At 43.6% G+C, this 24,667-nt stretch overlaps 1 protein-coding gene across 3 annotated transcripts in view; it reads left to right on the forward strand.

Annotated features, from left to right (window-relative positions):
- Positions 1-24,667, forward strand: part of LOC135504459 (thymocyte selection-associated high mobility group box protein TOX-like) — a 135,088-nt gene that overhangs the window by 105,185 nt on the left and 5,236 nt on the right. For all 3 annotated transcript variants that reach the window (XM_064923077.1, XM_064923079.1, XM_064923080.1), the window contains one exon: positions 12,991-13,218. In XM_064923077.1, coding sequence (XP_064779149.1) covers positions 12,991-13,218 — 228 coding nt within the window. The remainder of the gene's footprint in view (positions 1-12,990; positions 13,219-24,667) is intronic.

Raw genomic sequence — 24,667 nt, forward strand, 5'->3', positions numbered from 1 at the left:
CTTAGTACAGCTGGCTTACCCTGTCATAACCTGAAATGTATAGTTGTAGTACGCCATTGTTTATTTATGTTTTTAAATGTAATTTGAGTCTTGACACCACAATGCATAGCTTCATGTTGATCTCATGGAGTGTAGTTAAGAGTAGCTACATTTGAATTGAAGGGTAGTTACAGTGGTACTGTAAGAGTAGTTACCTAACCCCACTCCTCTATTTGCCAAACAAAGTGACAGGGGCAGGCTGGTGAAATGACATATTGTGCCTTTAATGTGTTAAGGCAGATATGCCATGTCAATATGCAGCAGAATATTGCTCTGGAGTGTTTTCCTTTCTTTTTCCAATAGAAGATGAAAGTTTGATTGATATCAATAGGTTGTGGCCCTGTGATGCCTCTGTTGCTTGACATTCTGTTGCCGGCCATCTCTCCTGCTGGTCTGATGTTTACAGAGAAACACAGCAAATGGCCATTAAAGGGTCCATATTTTTCCATCAGGCTATTGCTATGGAAATAACCCAGCAGCGTTTGATTAATAGTTCATGTTTGAGTAATAGTTTTATCTTCTTGTATTGCTTCTCGGTCTGCAAAGCCCCATTCAGAGTGCCATGTCAGATAGAAAACAAAGAAAATATCATCCAAATCGACTCAGTTTTTTTTAACTTTTTGGGACTCAATGCTGTTTTCAGGTCTCTCCAGGGATGTTTGATCGGGTTCAAGTCCGGGCTCTGGCTGGGCCTCTCAAGGACATTCAGAGACTTGTCCCGAAGCCACTCCTGCGTTTTCTTGGCTGTGTGCTTAGGGTCGTTGTCCTGTTGGAAGGATCTCTCTGTACTTTGCTCCGTTCATCTTTTCTAGTCTCCCAGTCCCTGCCGCTGAAAAACATCCCTGCAGACAGGTGTGTGCCTTTCCAAATCATCCAATTAATTGAATTTACCACAGCTGGACTCCAATCAAGTTGTAGAAATATCTCAAGGATGATTAATGGAAACAGGATGCACCTGAGTTCAATTTCGAGTCTTATGAGACTCAAAGGGTCTGAATACTAATGTAAATAAGTTATTTCTGGGTTTTTTAATACAATTGCTAACATTTATAAAAACCTATTTTCACTTTGTCATTATGGGGTATTGTGTGTAGATTGATAAGGGAAAAAGGTAATTAAATCCATTTTAGAATAAGGCTGTAACGTAACAAAATAAGGAAAAAGTCAAGGGGTCTGAATACTTTCCAGATCATCTGTAGGCCTACCTGGTTTGAAAATGAGCATTTAATTCCCCCACCTCTAAATAACACGGTTGTGTACAGAAACCCACTGGGGCCAATTAGAACGTGAGCAGAGTCAGGAAGTGCGTGGCAGATGCTTTGCCACTCTTTATGAAGAGCCGACCTCCAGGGGCCTCTCCAACAGCTCGTTAGCAAAGTGTTAATGTAATTAGTTTTCACTTAGGACTGTTTTCACCACATGCTCAGCAATTTGTGCTTAGTGAGGTCCACCGCTGGGCAAAGGCTTTTAAAATTGTCTCCTTTAGGGTTGACAGTAGTGCCATTGTATATAATATAATTATATATACAGGGTAACTGATTAAATGTAAAAAACAATGTCAGTATCTTTTCCAGAAATCATCAAGAATTCTGAGGTTTTACATTGCGAGATGCCTGCCTTGGTTGCAATGTAATCAGTTACATGCAGGAATGGAATTTAAGGATTTTGGGCTCTAGCCATCAGGCTAGTTGAGAACATTTTTTACTAGAAAAGTTCTAGCCTCAGGCTAGCGGGCCATCTTCATTTCCATCCTTGGTTACATGTAATACCAGCAAAAATATTGTAATCAGATTACAAATACTTTTTTTTTGTTAAACTAGAGGATTACTCCTTAGATTACTTTTAGATTCAGAAATTATGTATGTGGAAAAAAAATACATTGTGTTACCTTTCTGTGTTCTCAATAACATTCAATTCAGCATTGAAAAAAGGCGAAAGTTTAAGTTTGTTCCACCTGAGCGAGTCTGTTACACACCAAATGCATTTGATGGATCCTTTTTGTCTTCAAATGCCTCTTGAGGGGAAAGTAATCCAAAACTAACTGAAAGTAATCCAATTACATTTCTGAGTTTGGGTAATCAAAAGTGCAGTTACTGTTTACAATTTGGGACAGGTAACATTCAGAAAGTAATGTACCCAACCATGTGTATATATATATACCATTTAGCAGATGCTTTTATCCATAGAGACTTACATTGAGAGCAGACTTTTTATATCAGTGCCACAGCGGGATTTGAACAGAGCCACACACGACCCATCATTCATATTTTGTAGGTTTAGTTCATATCAACTTAATCTGTTATCCTTTTAAATGGAATTTATTGGTAGATGTCATATCTGGTGTGCAAGTTTTGTCTGTATGCTGTATGTTTGAGGGAAAACGATGTCAATATCTTTTCCATAAATCATCAAGAGTTCTGAGGTTTTCCGTTGCCGAATGCCTGCCTTGGTTGCAATTTCCTGAGCCAAAGAGCCTGGGCTATAATATTAATTTCCAACCAATATAATCATGTCTTAAATATCATGTGCCACATACATTTACACTTCCTCTTCATAATTGTTTGGTCTGAACAGTATTTCCTTTTGATTTGTGTGGTTCTCTGCACATATGCCTGGATATACTCAGGGTCATGACGTTCAGTCAGACTTACTTACAGAGGAACAATATGACATGAGTTTTCAGATGTGTGTGGTATATAGTTAAAGCATAAACGTCAGTCTTTTGTTGGTATAGGTAAGGCTATGGCCATGTGACTTGACTAGAAAAAACTCTGCCAATCTATAACCAGGAAAAACCAATAACCAGTCACCACAGTTCAAGCCATGCCCACTTTGCTTTTTCTAAACCTGCAAAGGCTTATAGACAGCTGCATTAAGCACTCCTTATAAAAGTCAGTTGTTGGAAGAGTCCATTTTCCAGGGAGCTAAGGGGGTACAATAACCAGGGATGGGCAAACATTTGAAAATAAAATGGCAAACTACAATTACAAAATAGCATAAAGATCAATGTATCAAAATAAACTACACAATACTTGTATTTTGAAATGTATTTAATCATAATACATGTATTTTGTATTTTAAAATACAGAAATGCATTTGCAAGTCGCCGGCCCGAACAGCAACAACATTCTCAGTAATGGTTACAGAAATGTTTTACTTGTTATGGCTGTGATATGTTGTTGTTTACCTACCATAGTTGAATGCACTGACGGTAAGTCACTCTGGATAAGAGTGTCTGCTAAATTACCAAAATGTACAGTAAATGTATATGTGAAAATGAACATACCAGAATTAACTGCAAAGCACGAGTATTATTATTGTCCTCGTTTCAGGGTCATGTCTAGATGACATACAGCGTGACCTAGTTCTCTTAAACCTGCTACGAAAATTCAATTTTGACAAAAGCTGTATCCCTTCTAGACAAAACCTTGTTTCGGGGCTGAGCTCATTAGAATAATACTCAGCATGCTTTGTAATTGTCTATTCTTACTTACACATTTAGGTTTAGTTCATTTAGCAGACGCTCTTACCACACCATAGTGCCATCAGAATTCTGATACCAATGCCGGATGATAGGGGGCCACACAATGGTGAACCGCATTAAAAAATGATGTAGAAAGGTATTTTAAAAATACAAATACAAAAATACAGCTCTCGGAAGTATCTTCTTACGAAATACATTGAATCCCCCCCTTCCACATCTACATTACATGACCAAAAGTATGTGGACACCTGCTCGTCGAAGAGCTCATTCCAAAATCATGGGCAAAAATATGGATTTGGTCCACCCTTTGCTGCTATAAGAGTCTCCACTCTTCTGGGAAGGCTTTCCACTAGATGTTGGAACATTGCTGCGGGGACATGCTTACATTCAGCCACAAGAGCATTAGTGAGGTCGGGCACTGATGTTGAAAGATTAAGCCTGGCTTGCAGTCGGCGTTCCAATTCATCCCAAAGGTGTTCGATGTGGTTTAGGTCAGGGCCCTGTGCAGGCCAGTCAAGTTCTTCCACACCATTTATGTATTGACCTTGTTTTATGCACTGGGGCATTGTCATGCTGAAACAGGATAGGGTCTTCCCCAAACTGCTGCCACAAAGTTGGAAACACAGAATCCTCTATAATGTCATTGTATGTTGTAGCGTTAAGATTTCCCTTCACTGGAACTAAGGAGCCTAGACAATGAAAACAGCCCCAGACCATTATTCCTCATCCACCAAACTTTACAGTTGGAACTATCCATTCAGGCAGGTAGCGTTCTCCTGGCATCCACCAAACCCATGACAGGTAAAGTGCATTCAGCATTCACACCCCTTGACCTTTTCCACATTTTGTTGTGTTACAGAGTTAAAAATTAATCAAATGTAGACTTGTTTGTCACTGGCCTACACACAATACCCCCTAAAATCAAAGTGGAATTATGTTTTAATATTTTTTTAACAAATTCATTCAAATGAAAAGCTGAATTGTCTTGAGTCAATAAGTATTCAACCCCTTTGTTATGGCAAGCTTAAATAAGTTCAGGAGTAAAAATGTGCTTAACCTCTTGATGCTCTGGGGGCGCTATTTCATTTTTGGATGAAAAACGTTCCCGTTTTAAACAAGATATTTTGTCACAAAAAGATGCTCGACAATGCATATAATTGATAGCTTTCGAAAGAAAACACTCTGACGTGTCCAGAACTACCAAGATATTTTCTGTTTGTGCCCTAGAACGTGAGCTTCAGGCAAAACCAAGATGAGACGGCATCCAGGAAATGAGCAGGATTTTTGAGGCTCTGTTTTCCATTGTCTCTTTATATGGCTGTGAATGCGAGAGGAGTAAGTCTGCCCTTTCTGTCGTTTCCCCAAGGTGTCTGCAGCATTGTGACGTATTTGTAGGCAGATCATTGGAAGATTGACCATAAGAGACCACATTTACCAGGTGTCCGCCCGGTGTCCTGCGCCGAAATTGGTGCGCAAAAGTCAGCTGCAAGTATTTTTCCATGGAATTTAGAGAAGAATGCAAGCTTCCACGAACGATATATCAATGAAGAGATATGTGAAAAAACACCTTGAGGATTGATTCCAAACAACGTTTGCCATGTTTCGGTCGATATTATGTAGTTAATTCGGAAAAAGTTTGACGTTGTAGGTGACTGAATTTTCGGTTTGTTTCGGTAGCCAGATGCAATGTACAAAACGGAACGATTTCTCCTACACACAGACACTTTCAGGAAAAACTGCGCATTTGGTATGTAACTGAGAGTCTCCTCATTGAAAACATCCGAAGCTCTTCAAAGGTAAATGATTTTAATTATTTGGTTATCTGGTTTTTGTGAAAATGTTGCGTGCTAAATGCTACTCAAAATGCTAAGCTAGCTTTGCATACTCTTACACAAATTAGTCAATTTCTATGGTTCAAAAGCATATTTTGAAAATCTGAGATGACAGTGTTGTTAAGAAAAGGCTAAGCTTGAGAGCAGACACATTATTTTCATTTTATTTGCGATTTTCAGAAATCGTTAACGTTGCGTTATGCTAATGAGCCTGAGGCTTTAGTCACGATCCCGGATCCGGGATGGGGAGTTTCAAGAGGTTTTAACAAGTCACATAATAAGTTGCAATAATAGTGTTTAGCATGATATTTGAATTATTACCTCATCTCTGTACCCCACACATACAATTATTTGTAAGGTCCCTCAGTCGAACAGTGAATTTCAAACACAGATTCAACCACAGACCAGAGAGGTTTTCCAATACCTGGCAAAGAAGGGCATCTATTGGTAGATAGGTAAAAAAAATACATTGAATATCCCTTTATGCATGGTGAAATTCTTAATTACACTTTGGATGGTGTATCAATGCACCCAGTCACTACAAAGCTACAGGTGTCCTTCTTAACTCAGTTGCCGGAAAGGAAGGAAACCACTCAGGGATTTTACCATGAGGTGATGGAGCTGGAGGGTAAGGCTGTCATCTTATCGGCTTGCAACCAATCATCCTATTTTGTTAGTTTGTTTCGTGTTGTTCAGAACTTGTTTTGTACATATTGTTGCTGCTACCGTCTCTTATGACCGAAAAGAGCTTCTGGACATCAGAACTGGGATTACTCACCTCAAATTGGACGAGGAGTTATTTTTCAATGAGTCGGACGCAAGTGATATACTGCAGGCAGGATAGGCCCCGATCCCTGTGATTCCCCCGGAGAAGGAAACAGAGACTTCGAGGCAAAAGATCAGGGTGCCTTGCGAGGATCAGGCGACAAGTGGCTAATCTGCCCATGCCTTCCATTCTGCTAGCTAATGTTCAATCGCTGTGAAATAAATGGGATGAACTGAAAGCCTGTATATCATACCAATGGGACATTAAAAACTGTAATATCTTATGTTTCACAGAGTCGTGGCTGAACAACGACATTAAGAACATACAGCTAGCGGGTTATACACTCTATCAGCAAAACAGAACAGCAGCCTCTGGTAAGACACGGACGGGGGCCTATGCATTTATGTAAACAACAGCTGGTGCATGATATCTAAGGAAGTCTCAAAGTTTTGCTCGCCCGAGGAAGAGTATCTCATGATAAGTTGTAGACCACACTATCTACCTAGAGAGTTTTCATCTGTATTTTCCATAGCTGTCAACATACCACCACAGAGCGAACTTGTCACTAAAACCGCACTCAATGAGCTGTATTCCTCCATAAGCAAACAGGAAAACGCTCATCCAGAGGCAAACACTCCTGGTGGATGTTGGCTTTAATGCAGGGAAACCTAAATCAGTTTTACAGAATTTCTATCAGCATGTTAAATGTGCAACCAGATGGGAACAAATTCTAGACTACCTTTACTCCACACATGGAGACGTATAGCAAAGCTGTCTCTCGCCCTCCATTTGGAAAATCTGACCATAATTATATCCTCCTGATTCTTGCTTACAAGCAAAAATTAAAGCAGGAAGCAGCAGTGACTCTGTCTATATAAAAGTGGTCAGATGAAGCAGATGCTAAACTACAGGACGGTTTTGCTAGCACAGACTGAAACATGTTCCGGGATTCTTCTGATGGCATTGAGGAGTACACCACATCAGTTGCAGGCTTTATCAATAAGTGCATCGAGGACGTTGTCCCCACAGTGACTGTACGTACATACCCCAACCAGAAGCCATGATTACATGCAACATTCACGCCAAGCTAAAGGCTAGAGTTGCCGCTTTCAAGGAGTGGGACTCTAACCAGGAAGCTTATAAGAAATCCCGCTATGCCCTCCGAATAACCATCAAACAGTCAAAGCGTTAATACAGGACTAAGATTGAATCATACTACACCGGCTTCGACGCTCGTTGGATTTGAGCTTGCAAACAGGGCTTGCAAACTATTACAGACTACAAAGGAAAGCACAACCGAGAGCTGCCCAGAGACATGAGTCTACCAGATGAGCTACGTAACTTCTAGGCTTGCTTCGATGCAAGTAACACTGAAACATGCATGAGAGCATCAGCTGGTCCAGATGACTGTGTGATCACGCTCTCTGCAGCCAATATGAGTAAGACCTTTAAACAGGTCAACAGAAGGATTACCAGGATGTGTACTCCGAGCATGAGATGACCAGCTGGCAAGTGTCTTCACTGACATTTTCAACCTCTTCCTGTCTGAATCTGTAATACCAACATGCAGACCACCATAGTCCCTGTGCTCAAGAACACTAAGGTAACCTTCCTAAATGACTACCGAACCATAGCACTCCCCGTCTGTAGCCATGAAATACTTTGAAAGGTTGGTCATGGCTCACATCAACACCATTATCCCAGAAACACGAGACCCACTCCAATTTGCATACCGCATCAGCTCCACAGATGATGCAATCTCTATTGCACTCCACACTGCCCTTTCACACCTGGACAAAAAGAACACTTATGTGAGAATGCTATTCATTGACTACAGCTCAGCATTCAACACCACAGTGCCCTCAAAGCTCAACACTAAGGACGCTGGGACTAAACATCTTCCTCTGCAACTGGATCCTGGACTTCCTGACAGGCAGCCTCCAGATATTAAGGGTTAGTAACAACACATCCGCCACGCTGATCCTCAACACGGGGCCCCTCATGGGTGCATGCTCAGTCCCCTCCTATTCTCCCTATTCACTCATGACTGCACAGCCAGGCACTACTCCAACACCATCATTAAGTTTGCTGATGACACAACAGTGGTAGACCTGATCACTGACAACGATGAGACAGCCTATAGGGAGGAGGTCATAGACCTGGGGTGTAATGACAACAACCTCTCTCTCAAAGTGATAAAGACAAAGGAGATGATTGTGGACTACAGGAAAAGGAGGACAGAGCACGCCCCCATTCTCATCGACGGGGCTGTACTGGAGCAGGTTGAGAGCTTCAAGTTCGTTGGCGTCCACATCACCAACAAACTAACATGGTCCAAGCACATCAAGACAGTCGCAAAGAGGGTTCTTCAAAACCTATTCCCCTCAGGAAACTGAAATGATTTGGCATGGGTTCTCAGATCCTCAAAAGGTTTTACAGCTGCACCATTGAGAGCATCCTGACAGGTTGCATCACTGCCTGGTATGGCAACTGCTCGGCCCCCGACCGCAAGGCACTACAGAGGGTAGTGTGTACGGCCCAGTACATCACTGGGGCCAAGCTTTCTGCCATCCAGGACCTCTATACCAGGCGGTGTCAGAGGAAGACCCTAAAAATTAGACACCCTAGTCATAAACTGTTCTCTAAAGATACCTCATGGCAAGCAGTACCGGAGCTCCAAGTCTAGGTCCAAGAGGCTTCTAAACAGCTTCTATCCTCAAGCCATAAGACTCCTGAACAGCTAGTCAAATGGCTACCCAGACTATTTCAAAGCCACTTTAATAACCCTACCTGCGTGTACATAATTACCTCAATTACCTCGACACCGGTCCCCCCGCACATTGACACATTGACTTTGGACCGGTAGCCCCTGTATATATTTTTATTTACTGCTGTTCTAATTATTTATTTTTCTTATCTCTTACTTTTTTTAAAGTATTTTCTTATTGTTATAATAGCTTGTAAGTAAGCATTTCACTGTACCTGTTGTTTTCGACACGTGACAAATAACATTTGATTTGATTTGACTTTAAAACAGTGACAGAATTTAATGGCTGTGATAGTAGACAATTGAGGACGGTTCAACAATATTGTAGTTACTCCACAATAATAAACTAGTTGACACAGTGATAACATATTGCAAAACATGCATCCTGTTTTCAACAAGGCACTAAAGTAATACTACAAAAAAATGTGGCAAAGCAATTAACGTTTTGTCCTGAATACAACATGTTAGGTTTGGGGCAAATCCAATACAACACATTACTGAGTACCACTCTCCATATTTTCAAGCATTGTGGTGGCTGCATCATGTTATGGGTGTGCTTGTAATTGTTAAGGCCCAGGGAGTTTTTCGGGATAAAAAATAATTGGAAAGGAGCTAAGCACCGGCAAAAGTCTAGATGAAAAGCTGGTTCAGTCTGCTTTCCACCAGACAAGGGGGAGGAGTTCACCTTTCAGCAGGATAATAACCTAAAACACAAGGCTAAATTTACGCTGGACTTGCTTACCAAGAAGACAGTGAATGTTCCTGAGTGGCCAAGTTACAGTTGTGACATAAATCTACTTGGAATCAATGGCAAGACCTATGGCAATGATCAACAACCAATTGGACAGAGCTTGAAGAATTTTGAAAAGATTAATGTGCAAAAGTTGCAAAATCCAGGTGTGGAAAGCACTTAGAGACTTACCCAGAAAGACTCACAGCTGTAATCGCTGCCAAAGGTTCTTCTACAAAGTATTGACTCAGAGGTGTGAATACTTATTGAAATTAGATATTTATGTATTTCATTTTCAATAAATTTACATTGTTGGGTATTGTGTGAGAAATAAAATGTTTTTTATCAATTTTGAAGTCAGACTGTAACACAACAAATATGTGGAATAAGTCAAAGGGTATGAATATGTACTTTCTGAAGGCACTGTACACATTCTCACCCATTTGAAATCGATGCACAGCCCTTGGGAGACGTTTTAGAGATAACCTTACCCTTTCTGGGTTCCATTTTGCTTTTCATTTGATGTGTAAATATACGTATGTGCTGGGTTCTCTGATTAAACAACCACTCCCTCTCTCTCTCCCTCCCCCCTCTCTCTAGTTTTGACAGTGACGCAGGTATCAGGCTGTCAAATCTAATCTCATCTTCTCTGCACAGTGCTGTCCATGCAGAATTACAGCAACCCCTCCCCCCTTCCCCAGCATCCTCTTCCCCTCTCTTCCTCTCCACATTTCTGACAACAGCAATGCTGATTGTATGGGCCTAGAGCTGACACTTTCAAATCTAGGCCTAGACTTGCGAACTGAAAATCTATTTACCATTTATATACAATTTTGTTATATGTTTATAGTATAGTGCAATCAGCAGTCTGACTGTGTGGTGTAGTGGTTGGAGAGTGGCCATTTCTATTTTGATCTGTGAACAAGACTGCGCATATTATAACTGCAGGTTCAGTTCATTTGAGCGACCATCTTGCTTTTATGCCATCAGTAAGCTGCTTTTACTGTTACAACGGCATTGACACTTGAACGTATAGGCTACCCAGCTTTACAAATGATACTCATCCGTTCCATTTCCTCAGTATTCTATTCCATCTGAGTCGATGTTCCATTGACGTATTGTTTCTTCTTTATCTAGTGTAGCCAACTATCATACTGTATACAGAGAGAAAATGGTGCAATGAGAGAATTTCCTTCTTTTTTTTCTCTCTCTCTGACGGGTTGCTGTGCTTTGCCATTTATAAGTATAAATGATTTTTCCTGGAGATTATTTTGCTTTTCAGTTTGTCATTTCATTAGCTCTACTCCAATTTATTCAGCTTTTACATCAAAGGCAGAGGGGAACAGATGTCATTTCAAAGCTTTTTTTTTGCCTAATTGCATAAAAGTGGAAGATTTTTTTATTTTTATGAAACCACACACTCACGGAGAAAAAAATGTATACTATCCGAACCAGAGAGAGAGAGAGAGAGAGAACAGGCATGAGTGCATTTCCACTTTGAATGGGGTATCTTCATTAATTTCCGCATCCACATCACATCCAAAGTTATATTCAAGTGACCCTTTTTTATACCCAAAGCGTTTGCGAGTCTCCGATTCTGATTAGCTAATTTCATGCTATGTGTGGAAGATATTGTTTCAAATGGTTTCTTAAACAATGCCATTTCAAAGGCAATCATTTCTGTTTAGAAAGCGCAGTTAAAAGGAATGATGATTGTATGAAATGGGAATGCTTTCAACATCCTCGAGTTGCCGTTTGATAGTTGCTAGTCAAGTGATCATTCAGAATTATTTCACATGGTTTGTGTCCCTGATTGCCTGTTAATACTAGAGCAGTATGGATTAATGTTTTTTTTCACAGAACATTTTCAAAGTAGTTGTATTTTGTCAAATCTAACACAATGGTAACATAAACATGACATTTGGAGATAAATATATTGTATAGTCTTATATGACGGGGATTATGCTACCTGAAAAAAGCCCTTAAAATGGTCACTTGAGTCATGGGTTCAGCCTTACATTAAGAATGCATGCATCTTTCAATCCACACAATCATAGATGATCATTATATATTTGGTAATTATGTAGGCTATCAAATGTGATTATTTTTCTTTATGGTCACCAGGACTCTTAATGGCACATCAAGCCGCAGTCACTTCTCCGTTCCATCCTCCATTAGCTACAGCCTCACTCCACTTTATGTTTCTCTCCCTCTCCTCAAATGGTTGATGGGCTTGACTCACATCAGGAGGAATGAAATTTCCATAAAGAATCAAACCGAAGCTAAGTTGACCTGGATTTGACTTCTTCGAAGCTTTATGTGCCAGGTGACTAATGTATTCATAAACATTTGATAGACTTCAATGTCAAATATAGGCTAAAGCTGTACTTTACTGTGGAAAATATATTATGATGGCTGTTTATGATTATTCTTAATGAAACAAGTGGTTAGCTCTTACAAGAAGGTGTCATGTGGTCTTACTTATCCTGCAAATTACTATTTAGAGCTGCAGTTTGAAATTTGTCTGCTCAAATCCTTTTGATATTCTCATCTGCACTCATATCATGGCCACCTAACCATCCCAAGCTTTCAATTGACTCACTTATACTCTCTCCTCACCCAGAAACGAAAACATTTAAAACAAATGCAGAGTCAAGCATATAGTGTGAATGAGTAGTATAAAACCACATTTAGTTGTGATAAGGTTCTACCTAGTGTACTCCTCTCTCCTTCAGACCATGGCACTCTTCCCAGTCTCTCTACCTCAGGTCGTGTCCTAAAATGTAACCGTACTCTGGGGAGGTAGATAGACTCAGGTGAGGGTGTCCAGAAATGTCAGCCGCCATTCACCCTCGTTCTCAGTAACTGATTTGTTTTCTTTCTCTTCTCAGAAGAAGGGGCTCTTGGTTTCTCAGAACCCTCCTTCTCTAATCTGTTATTTGTGTTTGTGAAGGGTACCGACCGATCAGTCCTGTTCCATCGATGTCGTATTTGTGATTAATACGACAGTGTTGCTCTCCTTCCTTGTCGAAGGTTTTCCCTACAAGGAAATATCTCACCTGGCTTTCCACTGTCTTGTTGGGGATACCATTGTGAGAAGATTGGTTCAAGTTCTGTTTCTTTCGATACAGGGCTTTTACAATGACAGGCCCCCTTACCTACCATTTACCTAGAAAACAAAAGATTAAGGTACCGTCGACATCTCAGCTTCCACAGTTATCTGTTATCATTTTAGGATGACTAACCATGGAAGTAGAATAGGCGGAACCACTATAAACCGTTTTTGTTGAGATCAGCACTTTTGTCAGTCGTTGCTTACAATCCTCTCTCTGCCTCTCCCCCCCCCCTTCTCCTTTCCTCTCGCCCTTCCAGATAGGGGAGAAGCGGCCCTCCTCGGAGATGACAAAGCCCAAGCCCAAACCGCAGAAGAAGAAGAAGAAAAAGGACCCCAACGAGCCGTCGAAGCCCGTGTCAGCCTACGCCCTCTTCTTCAGGGACACCCAGGCGGCCATCAAGGGCTCCAACCCCAACGCCACCTTCGGGGATGTGTCCAAGATCGTGGCCTCCATGTGGGACAGCCTGGGGGAAGAGCAGAAACAGGTACACACACACATACACACATTGCTGAGTTCCCAGCAGATGGAGCCTGTGCACTAGCAGATAGAACTCACCCTTTAATGAGCTAGTTCGGCTCTTTTCTCAAGAAAATCAGTCTGATTATCCCCGGTCCCTTGACTCTCATTAAATGTATTTTATTCATTAAAAAATGTATTTGAGCCAAAGAGGAAACACAAGAAGAGCATCCATGTGTAGCAGCAACAGTAGAAAATTAAATTGATGTAGTCAAATTAGGTTAGATGCTTTACAGACAAACCTGTTTTTGACACCCATTGCAATGGTGTATCTCCTTCTAACTGTCCTGACAGCAGCTGATATAGAGCAGAGCCTATCATGTGAGTTCTAATCTAGAATGGAATATTAAGTTTCCCCTATATTGTATTGTAGGGCAAGGTACTAACTATGTTGCCTGAAGCGACACCCACAGCAGTTGTTGTCATCTGGATTTTCAATTGAAAACAGTCGAAGCTACATTTTATTACGTAGGATACAAAGATGGGAGGGATGGGGGACATTTTCAAGTCTTGCCACAGCTTTCAAGCCGATTTAAGTCAAAACTGTAACTAGGCCACTCAGGAACATTCAATGTCATCTTGGTAAGCAACACCTGTGTATATTTTGCCTTGTGTTTTAGGTTATTGCGCTCCTGAAAGATGAATTTGTCTACCACAGTTTGTTGGAAAGCATACAGATCCTCTAGGATTTTGCCTGTGCTTAGCTCTATTCTTTTTTCTTTTTTTTATCCAAAAAACACCCTGTTCCTTGCCGATGACAAGCATACACATAACATGATGCACCCACCGCCATGCTTGAAAATATGAAGAGTGGTACTCAGTGATGTGTTGTGTTGGATTTGCCCCAAACATGTATTCGGGACATAAGGTTAAATTATTTTTTACTGCAGTTTTACTTTAGTGCCTTATTGCAAACAGGATGCATGTATTGGAATTGTTTTATGTACAGGCTTCCTTCTTTTCGATCTGTCATATGGGTTAGTATTGTGAAATAATTACAATGTTGTATAATTAATATCTTCACCCTGCTCAAAGGAATATTCAATGTCTGCTATTTGAAATGTATTTTATCTACCAATAGGTCCCTGCTTTGCAAGGCATTTTAATACCTCCATGGTCTTTGTGGTTGAATCTGTGTTTGAAATTCCTTACAGAAAATTGTCTGTGTGGAGTACAGAGATTAGGTAGTCATTCAAAAGTCACATAAAAATATGTCAGTTTAAGAGAGATCTGAGAGATCATTGGATGCGTCTCAATCCACCACATCCACCGATGTCATACTTCCGCATCTGTGGTGAAAGGTGACAGAGCTAGAGCGATGTTTGTCAGACCATGTGACATCCCGAAAATTGGTCTTCTCACAAAATTGGCCTACCAACTATTATGACCCTTCTATTGAAAGATGAGACTCTCACTAACATGGTGGTTTTCTTGGTCAGGGAGGTGACTAAGAACCCAATGATCACTCTGACAGAGCACCAGAGTTCCTCTTTGGAGATGGGAGAACCTTCCAAATGAACAATGATCTCTGCAGCATTCCACCAATCAGGCCTTTATGGTAGAGTGGCCAGACGGAAGCCACTCCTCAGTAAAAGGCACATGACAGCCTGCTTGGAGTTTGCCAAAAGGCACCTAAAGACTCTATGAGAAACAAGATTATCTGGTCTGATGAAACCAAGATTGAACTCTTTGGCCTGAATGCCAAGCGTCACATCTAGAGGAAACATGGCACCATCCCTACAGTGAAGCATGGTGGTGGCAGCGGCATGCTGTGGGGATGTTTTTCAGCTGCAGGGACTGGGAGACTAGTTAAGATCGAGTGAAAGCTGAACGGATTAAAGTACATGAAGATCCTTGATTAAAACCTGCTCCAGAGAGATCAGGACCTCAGACTAGGGGCCAAGGTTCACCTTCCAACAGGAGAACGATCCTAAGCACACAGCCAAGACTGTCAGGACCCGGTTACGAACCTGGGTCTCCGGAGTGAGAAACAGTCACTTAACCAACTGAGCCACGAATAGTCAGCAGAACCCAGAAGATGAGGCAGACACAGCAGTACTTAAGACGGTGTATTTAATAAAGTAAAAAGGAGAAGTCCTTAAATACAAAAATGGCAAATCCAAAAGGTGGTAGGAATAGCACAAAAAAGCCTCAAGAGATACTCAAAAACAAAAACAGAATTCCACAAGAGCATCCACCGGAATCGACAAGAATACACAGAACACTAGGGCTGGGTGCTAACATACAAACACAGAGCACAGAACTGAGGGAAACTAAGGGTTTAAATACAATCAGGGGAAACGAGGCACAGGTGCAAATAATAATGGGGAACAAGGGAAAAAACATAAGGTCAAAAAGCACAATGGGGGCATCTAGTGACCAAAACCCGGAACAACCCTGGCCAAATCCTGACAGAATCCCCCCTAGGAACGGCTCCTGACGTTCCTACCAGCTCTCTCAGGGTGGAGGGCCCTGAACTGACGAATGAGGTCAGGGTCCAGGATGTCTTTGGCAGGAACCCAGGAGCGCTCCTCGGGACCATAGCCTTCCCAGTCCACCAGATACTGCCAGGACCGCTGCACCCGGCGGGAATCCAGTATCCGATGGACGGTATAAGCCGGCTGGCCTCCAATGACACGAGGCGGAGGGGAGGTCTGTCTGCCGGGACAAGGGGAGAAAAAACAACAGGTTTTAACAATGAAATGTGAAATGTGGGATTAATCTTAAGGGATCTGGGTAAGTGTAGGTGATAAGAAACTGGGTTAACTCTCCTGGCAACCTTGAAGGGACCGATGTATTTTTGGGACAGCTTGCGAGACTCCACCCGTAGAGGTAAGTCTCTTGTGGAGAGCCAGACTCTCTGGCCGGGGCGCAGGGTAGGCCCGGGACGGCGACGTCTGTTGGCTTGTTGTTGGTACCTCTGTGAGGAACGCATAAGATTAAGACGGGTCTTCCTCCACATAAGCCGACAGCGTCTGACGAACTTCAAGGCTGAAGGCACTCTGACTTCTGCCTCCTGGTCCGGGAACAATGGAGGAGCATAGCCAAACTGACACTCGTGCGGGGACATACCAGTGGAGGAGGAGCGCAAGGTGTTGTGCGCGTATTCGGCCCAAACAATAAAGGATGACCATGTGGACGGGTTGTCACGAGTCATACATCGGAGGGTGGTTTCCAGCTCTTGATTCATCCTCTCTGTTTGGCCGTTGGACTCCGGATGGTACCCTGAAGATAGACTGGCAGAAGCCCCCATGAGTTGGCAGAAGGCCTTCCAAAACCTTGAGGCGAACTGGGGACCTCTGTCAGAAACCATATCTTGAGGAATGCCGAAGACTCGGAACACATGATTAATTACCAACTCAGCCGTTTCCTTGGCAGAAGGTAACTTAGTCAGAGGGACGAACCTGGCCGCCTTTGAAAACCTGTCGATTATGACTAGGATAGTAGTATTGCCATGGGATGGAGGAAGTCCAGTAATAAAGTCCAATGAGATATGGGACCAGGGTCTGTGGGGAACAGGTAAAGGGTGAAGGAGTCCTTGAGGGCGGAGGTGAGAAGATTTGCCCTGGCAGCACACGGGACAGGCATTGACGAAAGTGGCAACGTCTTCTCTTATGGTAGGCCACCAGAACTTACGCTGGATGAACTCCAAGGTGCGACCTACGCCCGGATGACAGGTGAGGCGAGAGGAGTGCCCCCACAGAAGGACCGGAGTCCTCACTGCCTTGGGGACAAACAACCGATTGGCAGGACCTCCTTTCGGGTCCGGTTCGCTAGCTTGAGCACGTCTCACGGTATCCTCAACTTGCCACGAGATCGGAGCCACAATCTTAGCAGCAGGAAGGACAGGCATGTCCGTGTCATCTCGAATGGCAGGAGCGTAGACTCGGGACAGGGCATCCGGTTTGAGATTCTTCGACCCGGGCCGATAGGTGAGGATAAACTGGAATCGATTGAAGAAAAGAGACCATCTAGCTTGTCTAGAGTTCAACCGCTTCGCCTGCTGGATATACTCCAGATTTTTGTGGTCCGTAAGCACTTGAAACGGGTGAGAAGCCCCCTCGAGCCAGTGTCTCCATTCCTTCAATGCCATCTTAACCGCTAGGAGTTCACGATCCCCACATCGTAGTTCCTCTCAGTCGGGGTAAGCCGGTGTGAGAAGAAAGCGCCCGGATGAAGCTTCTTGTCTTCACCCCTCTGAGACAGGACAGCTCCAACACCAACCTCTGATGCGTCTACCTCCACCACAAATGGTTCATCCGTAGTCGGTAGTATCAGGATGGGAGCAGAGAGAACGCGCTGCTTGAGTCCTTGGAAGGCCGTCTCAGCTTCTCTTCCCCACAAAAACCTTGCATTGCCACCCTTGGTTAAAGCTGAGAGAGGGGCTGCCACCAAGCTGAAGTTCTTGATGAACTTGCGGTAGAAGTTTGTGAAGCCCAGGAAACGCTGAACTTCCTTAACGGATTTGGGGTGGGCCAATCCGCTACCGCCCCTACCTTCCTGGGGTCCATTTGGACTCGACCGGGTTCCACTACAAATCCCAGGAATTGTACTCGGGATGAATGGAATTCACATTTTTCCGGCTTAACGTACAGATGGCTGTCCAGGAGGCGTTTGAGTACTTGTCTGACATGCTTAGTGTGTTCTTGAAGGGAGCTCGAAAGATGAGGATGTCATCCAAGTAAACGAACACAAATATGTTAAGCATATCCCTAAGCACATCGTTTATGAGCGCTTGGAACACCGCTGGGGCGTTGGTCAGGCCGAAGGGCATCACCAAGTATTCATAGTGACCAGTAGGCGTGTTGAAAGCGGTCTTCCACTCGTCACCAGGTCTGATCCGCACAAGATGGTATGCGTTCCGCAGGTCAAGCTTAGTGAAAACAACTGCTTCCTGGAGCAGCTCGAAGGCTGTGGCCATAAGGGGTAGCGGGTAACGGTTACGGACGGTTATGGCATTGAGTCCCCGGTAGTCGATGCAAGGACGTAATCCATCGTCTTTCTTGGCCACAAAGAAAAACCCTGCTCCCGCCGGGGAGGTGGATGGACGCATGAGGCCTGCTTCCAGAGCGTCCTTGATGTAGGTATCCATAGCAGCTCGTTCGGGTGGAGATAGGGAAAGATCCGACCCCTGGGGGGCAAGTGCCAGGAAACAGGTCGATGGGGCAATCGTAAGGTCTATGGGGTGGTAGCATGGTGGCCCTCTGTTTGCTAAACACCAGTTTGAGGTCATGGTAACACTCGGGAACTCGGGTCAGGTCGATGGATTCTAAAGACTCGGGAGTAGAACTCGGGAATTCTGGAAAATACAAGTAGCTTGGCACGTAGGACCCCACTGCTTGATAGTGCCCACAGACCAGTCGATGTGAGGGTTATGGCTGTGAAGCCAGGGGTATCCAAGGACGAGAGGGAACTCGGAACAGGAGATCAAATGAAAGTTCATCAATTCCTGGTGTTGTGAAACTGAAAGTCGCAAGGAGGTAGTGACATGAGTGACAAGTCCAGATCCCAAAGGGCTTCCATCCAATGTAGTGACCCTCATGGGTTCACTTAGAGGTTCAGAGGGAACGCCATTCTCCTTCGCCCAGACACCATCCATGAAGTTACCTGCGGCTCCAGAGTCTACCAAGGCTTGAAGGTGAAGCTTGTGGTTGTCCCAGGAGAGGGTGACTGGAATGAGCAGACGGGAGTTGGACGGATGGGAGGAGGTTATGTTTCCCGTTACAGTTCCCCCGGTCTGTACGGGACAGAGCGTTTCCCTGGAGCCCGGGACACGTGGAACGGAAATGGCCCGGTTTGCCGCAATATAGACAGCGTCGCTCCCTCATCCGGCGGTCTCTCTCAGCCTGGGAGATGCGTCCAATCTGCATGGGTTCCGATGGAGCCAGCGAGGATAAAGGTGGGGACTCGGAGCTGGGACTGATAGGGGCTAGAGGTCTACGGTTGAGTTCTCTCTCTCTCAGACGCTGGTCAATGCGTGAGGCCAACTTGATCAGGGACTCGAGATTGTCCGGTGGTTCCCGAGTGGCCAGTTCATCTTGGATAGTGTCGGAAAGGCCTTTCAGAAAGCACACCGTGAGCGCCTCGTTGTTCCAGCCACTTGCTGCTGCCACCGTGCGGAACTGGATGGCATAGTCCGTCACGCTGCGCCATCCTTGGTGGAGAGTCAGGAGCTGTTTGGCTGAGTCAGAACCACTGCTTGGGCCTTGAAACACTCGTTTGAATTCCTCAGCAAAGGCAGAGTAGCTGGCACAGCAGGAACTATGGGCATCCCACACAGCAGTAGCCCAGGCCAGGGCTTTTTCCGACAGCAGGGTGATGATATAAGCGATCTTAGACCGGTCGGTGGGAAACGACGGGGGTTGTAGCTCAAAGGAGAGAGAACATTGGGTGAGAAACCCTTTACAAGCACTTGGATCACCTGAGAACCGTTGGGGAGGTGGAAGACGAGGTTCAGCCATGGGGTTAACTGCCATGGGTACGTGAATCTGAGGTACTGGGACGGGAACTGTTGCCGGGGTAAGACGATCAGATATTTGCTTAATGGAAGTCAGCATCTCCGACAGAAGATGACAATGTCTAGCCATTAAGGCCTCTTGCTGAACCAGGGCGGCTTCGTGGCGTTGGACAGTCTCCTGGTGGTGGGACAGCATGGCAAAAGGTCCTGGGAACTGGCTGCCTCTGGGTTCATTTTTGGCTCTGTGTTTCTGTCAGGACCCGGTTGCGAACCTGGGTCTCCGGAGTGAGAAACAGTCACTTAACCAACTGAGCCACGAATAGTCAGCAGAACCCAGAAGATGAGGCAGACACAGCAGTACTTAAGACGGTGTATTTAATAAAGTAAAAGGAGAAGTCCTTAAATACAAAAATGGCAAATCCAAAAGGTGGTAGGAATAGCACAAAAAAGCCTCAAGAGATACTCAAAAACAAAAACAGAATTCCACAAGAGCATCCACCGGAATCGACAAGAATACACAGAACACTAGGGCTTGGTGCTAACATACAAACACAGAGCACAGAACTGAGGGAAACTAAGGGTTTAAATACAATCAGGGGAAACGAGGCACAGGTGCAAATAATAATGGGGAACAAGGGAAAAAACATAAGGTCAAAAAGCACAATGGGGGCATCTAGTGACCAAAACCCGGAACAACCCTGGCCAAATCCTGACACAAGACAACACAGCATTTGTTTCGGGACAAGTGTCTGTATGTCCTTGAGTGGTCCAACCAGAGCCTGGACTTGAGCCCGATTGAACAGCTCTGGAGAGACCTGAAAATAGCTGTTCAGCAACGCTCCCCATCCAACCTGACGTAGCTTGAGAGGATCTGTAGAGAAGAATGAGAGCAACTCCCTCTATACAGGTGTGTCAAGCTTGTGGAGTCATACCCAAAAAGACCCTAGGCTGTTATTGCTTCCAAAGGTGCTTCAACAAAGTACTGAGTAAAGGGTCTGAATACTTATGTAAATTTGATATTTCCGTTTTTTTTTTTATGCATTTGCACAAGAAAAATATAAACTGTTTTTGCTTTGTCATTATGGGGTATCATGTGTCGATTGATGGGGTGGGGGGGGTGATTTAATCCATTTTAGAATAAGGCTGTAACAAAACAAATTATGGAAAAAGTCAAGGGGGTTGAATAGTTTCAGAATGCACTTTATATGGAGACTGTTAAGTGCCAAAAATGACAAATGTTTCCTGATCTCTCTTATATCTCTCAGATATAGGACAGACTCTTCGGAACAAACTTCCTTTTGATTTGTTTTGCGACTCTGTTGTTCCATGTAGTGAATCTGTTATTCAGTGTGTTTGTATGGGCTAATAGTAGAAAGGCCAAATACATTATTTTATTTACTTTTTATATATTTTTCGGGGGGGGGGGATACTTCAAGGGGTATTAAAATTATAAATCAAGTAGCAAAATGATCCTTGGTATGACCTTCATAAATGGGTTTAAACACTGTTATTGCACACAGAGTGAATCCATCAACTTATTTTGTGACTTATTAAGCACATTTTTACTCCTGAACTTATTTAGGCCTGCCATAACAAAGGTGTTGAATTCTGTTCACTTATCATTTTTATATACACTGTATATATCTTTTTTTACTCTAAAAACATAATTCCACTTCAATCCAAATTTGATCAATTTAAAATTCAGACAGTAACACATCCACATGTGGAAAAAGTCAAGGGGTATGAATACTTTATGAAGGAACGGTATCTGTATCAGTCTATTAAGGAAAATAAGCTGTATCGTTAATCTTCTTCTCCACCCATCAGTCTCAAAGGCAATTGCTAAAATAAGAAGTTTATTTAAGGGATTTTCATGGAGATGTTACCTTTCACCATGCATTTGCTCTCGTTAGTCTTTAGTAATATAGTTATTGTGTAAAAATGTAATTAAGGAATACTAACTATCAGGGAGGTGTGACAAATTAACCCATAGCCAAATATTCTACATAGAACTGAGCATAAATATATTACCATTGGTGCTCTCTAGGTCCGTCCGTAAGTATGTAGGCAAGGTCTTCAAAGCATCAGTTATGAATGAAAGTTGTTATGAATGTAGTTATGAATGATATTGCATCATTCATGTCATGGAATAAAGGGAAGAATTGACCTGGCAACTGGAGGGCTGCTGGGTTCACATCTTAAAGACATTCCCCTACCGTTGGGCCCTTGATCAAGACCTTTAATACCACAATATGCTCTCCATCCAGGGGCACTGCAGTTTGAACCTGTGCTCGTCTCAACGGTGAAGAAACCACATTTACGTTGTTCGCTGTAACATGGACAATGAAGTTGTTATGTGTGCGCACTACAACAAAAGATTTTCAACCAAAGCATTGCGTGTAGGCCACACGGCTAAAATAACCCTAAAACACAAATTGCAATCAGATCCTTATGAAATATCTTCTTGTTGTTGTTTAGCTCCCTCTCTTTTATGTCCTATGACTAGAAAACACTATCTCGCACCGATACTTAATCACCTCATTTTTGTTGAGCCTGCTGTATGTGTTATTTGTATGCATTGTAGAGTCAGCTGTCAATCAAAATGCTGCCATGCTGCTCCATCTGGAATTTAAATCCATTATGATGTATTCACTGTAAATCAAATCAAATCAAATTGTATTTGTCACATACGCCGAATACAACAGGTATACCGTGAAATGCTTACTTACAGGCCCTTAACCAACAATGCAGTACAAGAAATAGAGTTAAAAAAATATTTACTAAAAAGACTAAAGGAGAAAAATGTAAATAAAAAGGTAACACAAGAAAATTACATTACAATAACGAGGCTATATACAGGAGGTACCGGTACCGAATCAATGTGCGGGGGTACAGGTTAGTCGGTGTAAATTATAAAGGGACTATGCATAGATAATAAACAGCGAGTAGCAGCAGTGAAAAAACAAAGGGGGTGGGGTTGCCATTTGATTGTTCAGCAGTCTTATGGCTTGGGGGTAGAAGCTGTTAAGGAGCCTTTTGGTCCAAGACTTGGCACTCCGGTACCTACGGTAGCAGAGAGAACAGTCTATGACTAGGGTGACTGGAGTCTTTGACAGTTTTTTGGGCCTTCCTCTGACACTGCCTTGTATATAGGTCCTGGATGTCAGGAAGCTTGGCCCCAGTGATGTACTGGGCCGTACGCACCACCCTTTATAGTGCCTTACGGTCAGATGTTGAGCAGTTGCCATGCCAGGCGGTGATGCAACCGGTCAGGATGTTCTCGATAGTGCAGCTGTAGAACCTGTTGAGGATCTGGGGAGGCTAAATCTTTCCAGTCTCCTCAAGGAGAAAAGGTGTTGTCGTGCCCTCTTCACAACTGTCTTGTTGTGTTTGGACCATTATAGTTCGTTATTGATGTGGACACCAAGGAACTCATGACACGCTCCACTTCAGCCCCGTAGATGTTAATGGGGGCCTGTTCGGTCCTCCTTTTCCTATAGTCCACGATCAGCTCCTTTGTCCTGCTCACGTTGAGGGAGAGGTTGTTGTCCTGGCACCACACTCCTCCCTATAGGCTGTCTCATCGTTGTCGGTGATCAGGCCTACCACTGTTGTCATCGGCAAACTTAATGATGGTGTTGGAGTCATGCTTGGCAATGCAGTCATGGGTGAACAGGGAGTGCAGGAGGGGACTAAGCACACACTCATGAGGGGCCCCGGTGTTGAGAATCGGTGCCTACCCTCACCACGTGGTGGCGGCCCGTCAGGAAGTCCAGGATCCAGTTGCAGAGTGAGGTGTTTAGTCCCAGGGTCCTTAGCTTAGTGATGAGCTTTGTGGGTACTATGGTGTTGAATGCTGAGCTGTATTCACTGAACAGCATTCTCACATAGGTGTTCCTTTTGTCCAGATTGGGAAAGGGCAGTGTGGAGTGCCATTGAGATTTTGTCATCTGTGAATCTGTTGGGGTGGTATGCGAGCATAAAAGGCATTTAGCTCGTTTAGTAGGCTCATGTCACTGGGCAGCTCATGGCTGGGTTTCCCTTTAAAGTCCGTTATAATTTTAAACCCCTGTGACATCCAACGAGCATCAGAGCCGGTGTAGTGGAATTCAGTCTTAGTCCTGTATTGACACTTTGCCTGTTTGATGGTTCGTCTGAGGGTATATAGCGGGATTTCTTATGTGTTTGGGTTGGTGTCCCGCTCCTGGAAAGCAGCAGATCTAGCCTTTAGCTGGGTGCAGATGTTGCCTGTAGTCCATGGCTTCTGGTTGGGATATGTACGTACGGTCACTGTGGGGACGATGTCGTCAATGTACTTATTGATGAAGCCAGTGCCTGAGGTGGTATACTCCTCATTGCCATTGGATGAATCCCAGAACATATTCCAGTCTGTGCTAGCATAACAGTCCTGTAGTGTAGCATCCGCGTCATCTGACCACTTCCATATTGATCAAGTAACTCGTACTTCCTGCTTTACTTTTTGCTTGTAAGAATCAGGCGGATAGAATTATGGTCAGATTTGCCAAATGGGGGGCGAAGGAGAGCTTTGCATGTGTCTCTGTATGTGGAGTAAAGGTGGTCTAGAGTTTTTTTCCCCTCAGGTTGCACATGTGACATGCTGGTAGAAATGAGGTAAAACGGATTTAAGTTTTCCTGCATTAAATTCCCCGGCCGCTTCTGGAGGAGCATTTTCTTGTTTGCTTATGGCCTTATACAGCATCGGTTTGTGGTGGTAAATACTGTAGATGTCTACAAATAATATAGATGAGAACACTCTTGGTAGATAGTGTGTTCTGCAGCTTATCATTAGGTATTCTACCTCAGGCAAGCAATACCTTGAGACTTCTTTAATATTAGACTGCTCCAGCAGTTATTGACAAGTAAACACACACCCCCTCTCCTTGTTTTACTAGACGTAGTTGCTCTGTCCTGCCAATGCACGGAGAAGCCAGCCAGTTCT

The sequence above is a fragment of the Oncorhynchus masou genome, chromosome 18 (genome assembly GCF_036934945.1).
Source record: "Oncorhynchus masou masou isolate Uvic2021 chromosome 18, UVic_Omas_1.1, whole genome shotgun sequence".
NCBI classification, from domain to species: domain Eukaryota; kingdom Metazoa; phylum Chordata; class Actinopteri; order Salmoniformes; family Salmonidae; genus Oncorhynchus; species Oncorhynchus masou.